This window comes from Lontra canadensis, unplaced genomic scaffold (assembly GCF_010015895.1).
Source record: "Lontra canadensis isolate GAN:19392208 unplaced genomic scaffold, GSC_riverotter_1.0 scaffold171, whole genome shotgun sequence".
In the NCBI taxonomy this organism is placed as follows: domain Eukaryota; kingdom Metazoa; phylum Chordata; class Mammalia; order Carnivora; family Mustelidae; genus Lontra; species Lontra canadensis.
Window position 1 is genome coordinate 1,560,117 of NW_022631165.1, and position 11,424 is coordinate 1,571,540.

Here is an 11,424-nt window from a genome sequence, read left to right on the forward strand (position 1 = left end):
GGGCTCCCGGCCTGTCCAGGGAAGACAGGTGGCCTCCACACAGCCCAGGGGAGGGTAACGAGGGTGAAGGCTCTTGTCTGTGGAGGGGCCCTGAGCCCTGGCCAAGCCCCCACACCCCCGCCCCCGACGTCCCACATCAGGCAGGCAGTGCTGGTGTGGCTGGGCGCCTCTGGCCCCTCGTGGTCGTGGGCGCCCCCTCCCCGACTCCCAGAGACCGGTTTCTTCTCATGTGAAGACATTTCCTGTGCCTGATTTGGCTGTGTTTAGAACTGTCTTCTGCTATTTGCGTGTGTTTCAGGCAGAAAGGGGTGTTTTCTGTCTGGTCCCTTCCCCACATACTGTATGCAAATAATGAAGCACAGATTACTTTCTGGGTAGATGTCACACGCACCCCCCACTGCTTCTGGAGTGTTCCTGTTCATTGCTAATAGCTCGCTACTCATCTGTGGGTGCAAACCCGGACTGTGTAGGACCCCATGCTCTGGAGGGATGGTTTTACTGGCGACACGAGTATAGGTCACACATGGCCATGTCTATTCCTGGAAGGCCTGGGCAGTGCCAGATGTCCAGGACTGGGCCCCGGGCCCAGACCAGCTGCCATGTCCTGAGAGCAAAGCCCAGCTGCCCAGCTGTGTGCACGGGTCACCCCCCTCCGCAGCTGGCCCCTGGCTGGCCACCAGAGCTGGAGCCTCGGACGACTCTGAGTCCCCCTCGCTGCAGGGTGACCTGGGAGGGCAGAGCAGCTCAGAACAACCAGCTATGTGCATTATTGCAAAATAAATTTATTTGAAGATACACGGTCTTATAAAAGGTCAGAGGCAATTTGAGATCCCGGATTCAGCTCGTCTCATACAAAGATTCAACTTTGAGGAGCACAATTTCGTGTCTGCTTTTAATCCTGAACGTTCTTGAATCACGAAACAGCCAACTGTTTACACAACACGCTCAACACGTGACTCTGGCACCGGCGGCTCCACAGCTTCTGGCTGGGGGGCCGCGGCGCTGCAGCCCTCGGGCTTGGGGGGCCTGGAGAGGGCCGCTGTTGTCACTAGCTCTGACAGCACGGACGGGTTCCCGTGTCCCGGCCCTTCCCTCCCCTCACACCTTCCAAAAGCATGAGAACTCAAACTCGGCCCAGCCCACCATGGAGGGTGAGGTCTTCGCGCTTCCCAGGAGGAAACCGGATGGACTCCTACGTGATGGTGTGCGGACAGGGCAGGCAGGCCTTCCTGGCGAGCCCAGCGGGCTGGCCGGCAGAGGGGCCAGAGCGGGTGGCCTCACCAGGGCCTTACCTGGCTGTGTGGCAGCCCAGAAGGAGGAAGGAGGCTCCTGGGTGTGGTAGCTCCTGCCCACACTGGCGGGAGCTACGTGAGGATCCTGGCAATGGCTTGCAGGGAGGGGAAGTCGTGGTCCTGGGCGGCGTGCAGTGCCTGGTGGCTGCTGACGTCCCCGTGCGCAAGCACCTGCTGGCAGGTGGGGCACACGCAGCAGTCCAGGCCCGCCGGCCGGGCACTGCCCTGCCACGCGCTCTTCTTGTTCTTCTTGGCCTTGGTGCCAGGAGGCCTCTCCCGGCCCCGGAAGTGCGTGTGTGCGGACAGCAGCTCCTGCTGCTTGGCCGTGTCGGGCAGCAGCACCAGCAGCTCGTTGAAAATCTTCTGGAAGTTCTCCCCGAGCAGGTCACGGCAGCTCTTGTAGTACTGGGCTGCGGAGATCACGCCCTGCCACCCAGAGCCAAAGCCAGTCACGCCCAGGCTGGGCTGAGCCCCCGTGGTGACCGTGCTGGCCCCCCACACCCCTGCCGGGCTGACCTGTCTGAACTCCCCCGAGTGGCTCTTGAACTTGCCGAAGCGGGCCTCGTCGCTCTGCAGGAAGTCCCTGATGGACTGGATGAGCTGCAGGTTCCTCTCCCGGAAGTTCTCAGGCACCAGGTAGGCCTGGGGCGCAGCTGTCAGCCTGGGCCTGAGGGTCAGGAAATCGGCAGGAGGTGGCGCCTTAGCCCTTTGGGGTGGCCCAGGCTGAGGACACTCCCCGGCCTCCAGGGGCACAAGGTGGGGCGGCCCACCCCTACTTACGCTTTCGTGGTGGTGACAGTGCTGGGGACACAGGCTGGGTGGGAGCCAGGCAGGAGGCCTGAGAAGCCAGGGGGTGGCTTGCTGATGGGGGGCACCAGGCCAGGGGGAGGTGGGGGCGGAGTGCCCTTCAGGAGCACCACAGCATTGAAGCCTGTAGGGGATGCAGACCAAGACCCAGATCGTGACCCGTTTTCCACGTGCTGGGGGAGCTTCCCCTGCTGCCCAACCCACCAAGGTCAGGCTCCATCCACAAGCCACCCTCTGCCAGACAGCAGGCCCAGGGTCCAAGGATGCCAAGAGGCAGCACACACGCTGAGCTCCTGCACGGCAATCCCGGGCTGCGGTGACTTCCTCCCCCAGCTCCAGAAAGCGCCAGGGTTGCCCCATCTCACAGGGAGGGTAATCAGTGGTGCTACTAGGCTTCCCTCCCCTGCCTGCTAGCCTATCACCGCCCCTCACGGTGTGCTCCCCTGGGACCCAGGGCTCCAGTCTCACTCTCCCACCCTGGCCCCCTCCCAGATGCCCAGAAGCAGGCCGCAGGCAGACACACATACCTGGGGGAGGGGGCATCCTGGGTGGACAGGGGACTCCAAGCGCCGGGAAGTCTTCCTGGGGTGTGGGGCAGGGGAGGGGCCCCAGGGGCCGTGGGAGCCCAGGAGGTTCCTTGGGCGTGCTGCGAGCCGGGGCCGGCCCCTCTGTATGTCCATTGACGATGAGGGCAACGGGCCCCTCGGCTCTGCCAGCGCTCGTGGTGGGGGTCTGCTCGGCCCCAGGGAGCCCATCTTTGTCAGGGGGCAGTGGGGGCGGTGAGACGGCACCCGGCTTCTCCGAGCCCACCTTCTTCTTTTTGCCGACCTTGGTGAGGGTCTGGGTGGAGGCCAGCGCCAGGAGGGAGGAGACGGCTACCGTGGTGGGCACGCTCCGCAGCTCCTGGGCGGTGAGGCCGGTGCGGCCGTCCTCCTCCTCCTCCTCTGAGGGCGGCGGCCCGCCCTTCTTGCTGCCCTTGCCCCCCTTCCCAGCCTTCCTGGCAGGCTGGCTGCTCCCGCTGGCAGCTGGGGCCCCTGTGGTGGGATGTGCCACCTTTTTGCTGCCACTGCCATTCCAGGCAGAAATGAGGCTGGTGGGGGCAGTGCTGGGCTTGGAGGCGGAGGACACCAGGGCAGGGAAATCGTCCTCCTGGAAGGTGCTCCTGCCCCTGGCAGGGACAGGGTAGGTAAGCCCCAGCCCCACGGGGCCTGGGGCCGCCACTGCAGAGCATGAGGGGGAGGAGGACGACGTGGAGGCGCAGAGGCTGGGGAAGTCTTCATCCTTGAGCTTCGAAGTGGGAGGCGGGAGGGTGCTGAGCCCAGGGAGGGGAGTGGCGTCAGTGGCCTGTGGGCCTGAGCCCACCCCACCCCCACCCCGACCCAGCAGGGCACGAGCGAGCCTACCTTGGAAGCACAGCGCCTGGGGCTGGGCCGGTTGCGGGGGTGCCCTCCGGGCTCACAGGACCGTTTGGGGAGGCTTCCTTGAGGCCTACGAGGCGACGGAGGACCCGACGTCAGGGATGAGCACGTGCGGGGGTGAGAGCAGACCTCCAGGGCCACTCCGGCTCTGCCCTGTCGCTCCCGGGCACCGTGCCGGCCGGGAGCCTGCCTCGTGCCTCCCAGGTGCCCACCGGCTGCGCCGGCTCACCTGCTCCTTCACCCTGAGTCCGGGCCGGCCGCCGGGGGCCTCGGAGCTCCTCGAGCCCCCGCACCCCTGCCTCGTCCTTCTTGGCTCTGCCACCCTCCTCCCGGTCCTCACTCCTGCGTGCCTCCTGCTGCTGCTGCTGCTGCTGCACGGCCACCGAGGCCCGAATGGCCGCTGCCACTTCCCGGTCCTCTTCTTCCCTGGGAGGGGGAGGCCTTCAGGCTGGGCAAGGCCCGGGACCGCGGTGCTGTGCAGGATGGGGAGCTGGGGAGGGGACTACCCCCCCAACCCCGGCCCAAGCCTATCCTCCGCCGGAGTCCTGGGGCCAGCAAACCGAGCGCCAGCCAGCCCTCACCGGCCAGCAGAGGGCAATGCAAATGCAGCAGGACTCCTGAGCCAGCTGGTCTCTGGCTGGGACTCCCCAGGCAGCGCACAGGCCCAGAGCTGTGGGGTCCAAGATGCCTCCATCCTGTGGGACACTGGGGACAGTGCCTGGCCTGGGCACGTGCCTGCAGTGTGAGCGTCTCATGGCCTGCCTACACTGAACCCCGTCAGAGACACAGGCCCCTCTGGCGCATCCCCACCTGCAGGGTCCTGGCGTCTCTGGCTAGAACCAGAGAAAAGAGAAGGGGATGTCTGCTCACTCAGGACACTAAGCAGACCCCACCATCAAGCCAAGGACACCAGACACCAGTAAGCCAAAGTCCCCCGATCCCCGTGCAGGGTGCCAACCCAGCTGCGGGCCGCAGCCACCGCCTCAGGGGTGGCACCAGGAGAATGTCAGCAGCACGCAAATCCTCCCACCTCTTGTACCTCCAGCTTCCTCGACGGTTCTGCTGGGCTCCACGACCACTGGCCCGGCCAGCACGGCCTTGGCGGTTGTACCTGTCCACCTCCTCATAGTCCTCACCCCCGACGACCCCTGTAGCCAGCACAGAGCCCATCACCGGCCTGGGCCAGACTGAGGCTTGTGCTCCGCCTTGCCCAGCAGAGACCTCCTCACTCCCCCAGCACAGGAGCCCAAGGACCCACTCAGACCCCTCGGGGGTCCACACCAGCCCCAAGCGGAGAAGGGCCTGCCACCGCCCCAGGCACTCCACAGGGCTCCGGCCCAGGAGCCAACCCCGACCCCCCCGACCTGTCGATGGAGACACCAGGAGCTCCCTGGGGTGACTGCGGGCTCAGGCGTGTCCCCTGTCCCACCGACACACGACGGGTCAGACCGGGACCTAGGTGTGGGCTTTCCAGACCGCGGAGCGCGCGTGGCTGCAGCCCGAGGGAGCCCCGCTCACTCACCCTCGTTGCGGCGCGAGTGCCGGGGCGCGTAGCTGAACTGCAGGTCGATCTGCCGGTTCTGGCGGGCCTCGGCGCGGCTCCGGCTGTGGCAGGCGGTCCTGTGGGCCTTCAGGTCGATCTCGGTGCGGAAGGCGTGCGTGAACTGCTCGGTGCTGCAGCGGCCCTCCTCGCACAGGAAGTGCTTCTCCCGGAAGTGCTCACGCAAGTAGGCGTAGTCGCTGGCGAGGCGGGCTGTCAGCGGGAGCGCGGCCCGCCCCCGGCGCCGGCCCCGCCCCTGCCCGCCGCCCCGCCCCGCCCCCGACGGCGCCCAAGGCCCGCGCCCACCTGTAGTAGTCCTGGGCCCCGTCCGCGTCACAGAAGTGGCAGAAGTAGTGGTCGCGGCGCAGGTGTTTGAGCAGCTCGTCGTTGTCCAGGTAGCGCTCGTCACAGAACTTGCAGAGCGGGTGTCCACGGTGTGACGTGTCGTCGGGGTCCCCCTGCATTCGGTGTCGCGCCAGGTCCTTGCGCGAGTACCACTTGCGCTCGTAGGTGAAGATCTGCAGGGGAGAGGGTGCTGGGCGCGGGTGGGCCCCTTCCACGACCCCCAGGGCCCAGCCCCCACCTGCCTGCGCCTGGCTCTCCCCGCCCCCGGCAGGCGCACCTTGAGGTGCTTGAGGCACAGCTTGCAGCAGAAGAGCTCGTGCTGCTTCCGCATGTGCTGCTCCAGGTCCCCGAAGAGGCCGAACGGCGGCAGCGCAGGGCACTGTGGGCACTCATGCTGAAGCAGCTGCCTAGAGCGACACGGAGGGCCCCCGGCCCGGAGGCACTCAGCGTGGCTGTCTGGAGGGAGCCAGGACCAGCACCCCCCGACCCCCCCACGCCCCGAATCACTCTGCCCGCGGAGTCGGCTGCTCCTGGCCTGGATGGCTAAGCATCAGCAGGGCATGAAAACTGGGCCCACACCGGGGCCCACCCCCTCCCCTGGAAGGGGAGATCACTCCCAAGACCACTGTCCCCCTTTACAGGGTTTTGCTGCCACGGGCTAAGAGCCCAATTCCCAGGAGCTCTAGTGGGCATGGCAGAGCCTCAGAAAGCAGGCACCATGCGCTATACTGGAGTGCCTTCCCTGGACTCCCCCCTGCCCCTGCCTCCACCGTCCCCGCAGGCAGAAGCACCCCTGTTACAGGAGAGGAAATGGAGCACGGGCCCTGATATCTGGCCCCAGGGCTGTGAGGAACACAGGAGGGGACCAGGATGTGCTCATTCCCAGTGCAGGGCTGGCCACAGCCCCTCGGAATGCTGGGCTGAGGCTCCCTCTTACCTGTACAAGGCAAAAACTTTTCCATCGGCAAAGTAGATGTCGTATTTCTTCTCGTGCTGCAGCTGGTGGAGGGAGATTGTGGCAAAGGCAGGAAGCTTCTTCCCAAAGACCACCTGGAACCAAGTGAGAGGGGGGTGAGCAGGGCTGCAGACATCTGGTGGAGGACCCCTTCAGGCAGAGAAGAGGGAGGCACTCAGCCCCTGGTCAGAAGGCCGAGGCCGGCCCCACAGCAGCACTCTATGCCATCCCAGCCTGCCCAGGCCCCTCTCACCCGTGACCCGTGTGGAGACACAATGCCCGGCCTCGCCACCAGGGGGCGGCAGGATTCCCCACTTATCCGTAGCCACACTAGCCCCATAGCGGGAACAGAAGTCACTCCAGAGGAGGAGAGGTCAGCAGTGAGCCCCTGGGGCCAGTGACATGGACCACATGGTCGGGCAAACCAGGCCTTCATCACATGGGTGTTGAGCACAGGGCAGAGAAGAGAGAGATGCCGTCCAAGAAGCCACTAGGGAAACAATGCCACCAGGACAAGCTGGGCAACGACGCATCAAGCCTAGCCACCCTCCATCCACCTGTGATGCCACAGGAGAGGCTCCCCCTCGAGACTCAGCCACAGCCCCTGGCTGCCTCCTGCTTGTTAACCAGCTGTCAGGGGTGCCAAAGTGCAGAGCTGGGGGGTGCTGGGCACGGCCTGGATGCAGACCCCTGTGCACCTGTTTCCCAGGGCGTCTCAGGTACAGCCTGCCAGGCTGCCCACCGGCAGACTCCTGTTTCAGTGCCTCCAGGACCCTCTTGCAGGCTCAGGTCTTCCCTCTGCATGAACAAGGGCACTGCTCCTTCCAGCGCTCCCTCTTCTCTGCACCACGACCACACTTCTGGTCTCCTCTCCACAGCCCTTCCCACTCCACTACTGTCCCCTCCAAGTCTGGGCCTGGTCACTTGCCTCTGTTCAAAGTCCTCACCTTGGGAACAATCACGTCAAGGTCATTTCTGCTCTGTTTAGGCTCAGCTAGGGAGGATGTCTGGGATCACAATGGCCATGAACTTGGGAAAGCAGAGGACTGGCTGGGGAGAATGGTGGTCACACTGCCCCCAGCAGCTGGATGCTTAAAACTGGTTCCCTGGGAGTCTGGGCGAGAAGCTGGGGGGCTCAGTGTGCACTTGTGATGACACACTGTGGGGCGAGCAAGCTGACCCCAAGCCCCTCACAGGAGCCCAGGGGAGGTACCCTGGTCCAGCCACACCCATTCTGGGGGAGGCAGAAGGATGAGCAGTACCCCCGCAGGCCTTTCTTCCCTTGTCATCCTGTCTGGTGAATGTGGCCACCCGCTCCCGCTCCCGCCCCGCCCCTGCCCCACATGGAGCCTGGGCAGGTGCTTCACCGCAGCTATGCTCCCCTGCCTCCCCCTTCCCCTGGTTTCCTTCCCAGGCCGCTGGGCCTCACACTGGCCTCTTCTCACTGGACCTGCCCTTCTAGGACAAGGCCACACCCAGCCCTCACAAGGGCACCTTCCCAGTCCTGACCCCAGTTCGTCCCACCTCTTGCTGGGGGACCAGCGCCTGCACGCGCAGGACCACGAGCCAGGCAGAATGCTGCTGACCAGCCACAGATCAGAAGGTCTGTCGTGGAACCAGCTGCCGGGACTCAGGGGCCCTAGCTACCCTGTGGCAACACAGGGAGAAGGTTCAGGAGCCCCAGCGTCCTCCCCCAAGGGAGCCCCTGCCAAAAAGCATCCAAGTCCCGCAGACTCAGCAGAGGAACAACTTCCTTCCCCAGAGGAAACCTGTGCCGAGATGCCACTGTCACCACTGTCCCCCCAGCTCCAGCGCCTTCCTCTCAGAGGTCTGATCGGACCCACCTCGGGGGGTGTCTCACTGCCGGCACCCTCGCTGTGGACAGAGGCGGGGTGCAGTTCCCGGGAGGACTACCAGGCTGTGTGGGCGGAGGTGAGGGGGGTGTCTGTCTCTCCAGAGCAGTCTCTTGGGAAAGCCAATGCTGGGCACACCTGACCCAAGCCAGGAGAGGGGCGGACACTGGGGTGGCTCAGAAAGGGACGAGAACCGCAGGAAGAGGGATGTGGCCATGGAACACGGGTTCAGGGCTGGATCTGTCTGAGAATGAGGGTGAGCAGGCTTGGCGCCAGGGTGAGGAATGGCAAAACACTAAGGGCCCCTCCTAGACAGGCTGTAAGACCAGGCCGGGGGCCCCCAAGGCCTGTGCCGGTGTCAGGACCGGCGATGAGTACACAACAGGACAGCAGTGCAGCCTGGTGTGGCCAGCATCCCTGCCCCCCACAGAGGGTGAGATGAATGGTGAGACCAAGTCGCTGGACAAGGACCACGTGGTCTGACCAGGGGTGGGGAGGAACCCACCAGAGATCCAACCAGCATGGCCTGAGACCCACCCACGCTGCTGATCACGCTGAAGGGAGAGGGTCATGGATCCAAGGACAGAGACACAGGCCAGGCCTAGACACTTGAGGACGGACCATCCTGGGAAGCCCCTGGGTCAGCCAGGCTGTCGATGTCCGAGAGGGAAAGGGCACCCATGGGTGGGCCCCAGGATGGCTGGGCTAATCCCTGAAGAAAGGGAGAGGGAGACGGGATGAGAGCCCTGCTCAGACCCCCACAGGGGTGGGTGTGTGCTCCTGTCTGGGGCTTTGCTGCCCCCACTCCCAGTACACAGTGGGCACTCACTGCGACTGAGTGGAAGAGGGTATGGGTGGTGCCAGCAGTGACCCCTGGAGAGAGTGAGCTGATGGCGAGGGTGGGTGGTGAGGGCCCCACCTAGGAAGTTCAGGCCCCAGAGGAGCCAGGCGGACTAGGCTGGCGGGGAGGGGCCCTGACACCAGACTAGCAAGGACAGGCAGCAGGCCCCGCCTCCTGACCTGCGTCACCCTCCCCACGCGTCTTGCCCATGAGATGGAAGGGAGGTCACACTAGCTCAGACACACCCCACTTGGTACGGCGGCCCCATCAAGCCTCTTTGCCAGAGACGGGCATCGGGGCAAGGCGGAGAGCAAGACTGGAATCAGTGGTCAGAAGAACAGGGACTATGGGAAAGGTGAGACGGGGGCTGGCGCTGGTCTTGACCGGGAGCCAGCCTGGCCTCCACCCTGAGCACCTGCTGGGCGGTCTGGCTTCATCTGGCCCCCGCCTGACCAGCAGCTGCTGGGCTGCTCTGAGTCTGCTCTTTGCAACGCCTGCCCCACAGTGGGCACCGGGAAGCCCTGAGCAGAGGCGGAGGCCTGTTCCACACAGCATCTTGGCATGCTCTCCTCGGGATTTTTACGCACTTAGTCCCAGCACGGAGGACAGAGCAGAAACAGCCCCTGGGGGTGGCTGCGGGTTTCCCGAGTGGGCATGGGACATTCAGACGACAGGGCAGAACTCAGCCAGGGAAAAGGAACAGCTAGGGTAGAGGTGCCAGTTCAAGGTGGGAGGGAGCAAGATGAGTGAGAGGATCATCCTCTCCCAAAGTTCCCAGGACACCCTCCTGATGCCCAGTCATTCAGGGCAGGCCCAAAAGGTTCGCCAGAATCGGCCAAAGGCACCCAGTGCCAAAGCACACCCCAGTGGGAGCCTGCTGACAGCTCATGTCAACAGCTGCTTGCCACAGAGCACTGGGAGGGTGTGGGACCCACAAGGACCAAGAGAAGCCAGATGCCAGCCATAGCAGCCACACAGAGGTGTCTGCTCACTTCCGGAGGAGACCTGCAGCCCCTGCCTTCCTGGAAGAGAACTACAGGTGCACTGGGAAACCTGGCCCTTCAAGGGTGACCTCATGCCAAGCAAGACTGGCAGAGCTGGAAGGTGCTCACTAAGCCACCGGCCCAAGGTCTTCCCCACGATTCCTGTACCCCAGATCTCTCCCAGGTCCGCCTCTGTCCACCCCATTACAGAATAACGGCATCTCTGTCTTTTTTTAGAAGAGCACAGAGTAAGTGCTCATGGAATTACAGCATCGCCTTGGCTCTCCTCACATAAACGTCCACCTAAAACAAAAACAAAAACACAACTAAGGAAACCTACTCCTCAACAATGCCGTTTCTGCGTCACTTCTAGGAAGAAAGTCAGATTCCCTGGCAGATGTCACCCGCCCAAGCTTTCCATGAACAAACCAGAGGAATTTCACAACGCTGGAAGCAAACATATCTCAGACCAAACCAAGGGAGCGCCAGCTAGGTGTTCCCAGCCAGCATCTGGCATTTTGGGGGTGGGGAGGACACACTCCACCGTGCCCTCTCTGACCCCCTCCAGGGCTTCCAAGTCTGGACAGAGTCAGAACATCCCGCCTCCACTCTGGACCTGACCCCCACCCCCACCCCCGTTGGAACTGGCAAGGAGAAAAACTTCTAACACTTTTGTCCCCATCCGCCAACAATCCTAAGAAAGCCTCAGTGGTTCAGCCTTCCCCCTCCGGTGAGCAGGTGTGAGTCCCTCAATAGCTCAAAGCACCAGTCTCGGGAGGACCTTGCCCGGGTTACCCCGAGGAGCCACACACACAGCTGGGCTGGAAATTCCCACTCTGACCCTCTGCTTCCCGGACAGACTGCCATAACCGTCCCCATAGGGACCGCTCCCTCTGCCACCCGGCGGGGCCACCTCCTGCCTGCCGGCCCCAGATGCCCCCCGGTCGGCAGCCCGCCCCAGTGGGGTGGGGGCTGCCGCCAGGCCTGTGTTTTGGAAGCCGGCGCTGCCAGGCCCGCGGCCGGACACCAGAAAGGCAAAGTCCCCTTCCGGCCGCGCCCCGCGCCCGCCCCGGCGCCCCGAACGCGCGGCCCAGCCGGCGCGGCGCACCTGGCGCAGCTCCTCGCGGCACACGGCGCAGTAGCGCTGCTCGCACAGCACCCGCATCTTGGTGGAGCAGCGGTAGCACACCGGGTGGTCGCAGCGGCCCAGCGCCGTGGCCTCCAGGTCCCCGCAGCACAGCACGCAGCTCCCGCCGCCCCGCTCGGGCGCCGCCGCCGCCTCCAGGGCCGCGCGCCGCCCCTCGGCGCCCGCCGCGGGCACCGCCGCGGCCGCCGCCACCGCCGCCATGGTCCGGGCTGCGGCCCCCTCCGGCCGGCGCGGCGCGGCGCG

At 64.7% G+C, this 11,424-nt stretch overlaps 1 protein-coding gene across 1 annotated transcript; it reads right to left on the reverse strand.

Moving 5' to 3' along the window:
- Positions 1-762: 762 nt before the first annotated feature.
- Positions 763-11,405, reverse strand: ZNF598 (zinc finger protein 598, E3 ubiquitin ligase). Its single transcript, XM_032846130.1, has 12 exons — positions 11,143-11,405; positions 6,340-6,452; positions 5,680-5,809; positions 5,364-5,575; positions 5,040-5,257; positions 4,548-4,665; positions 3,747-3,943; positions 3,503-3,587; positions 2,627-3,411; positions 2,073-2,223; positions 1,809-1,959; positions 763-1,718 (listed from the first exon to the last, which is right to left on the reverse strand). Exons 1-12 carry the CDS (start codon positions 11,380-11,382, stop codon positions 1,365-1,367), a joined length of 2,754 nt encoding a protein of 917 aa, XP_032702021.1. The 5' UTR covers positions 11,383-11,405; the 3' UTR covers positions 763-1,364.
- Positions 11,406-11,424: the final 19 nt, after the last annotated feature.

Coding starts and splice junctions, on each gene's coding strand:
- ZNF598 (XM_032846130.1), bottom strand. CDS start 11,382: ATGGCGGCGGTGGCGGCGGCCGCGGCGGTGCCCGCGGCGGGCGCCGAG. Junction 3,412..3,502: donor CCAGGCGCTGTGCTTCCAAG/GTAGGCTCGCTC, acceptor CCCTGGGCTCAG/CACCCTCCCGCCTCCCACTT. Junction 2,224..2,626: donor CAGGATGCCCCCTCCCCCAG/GTATGTGTGTCT, acceptor CATCCCCTACAG/GCTTCAATGCTGTGGTGCTC.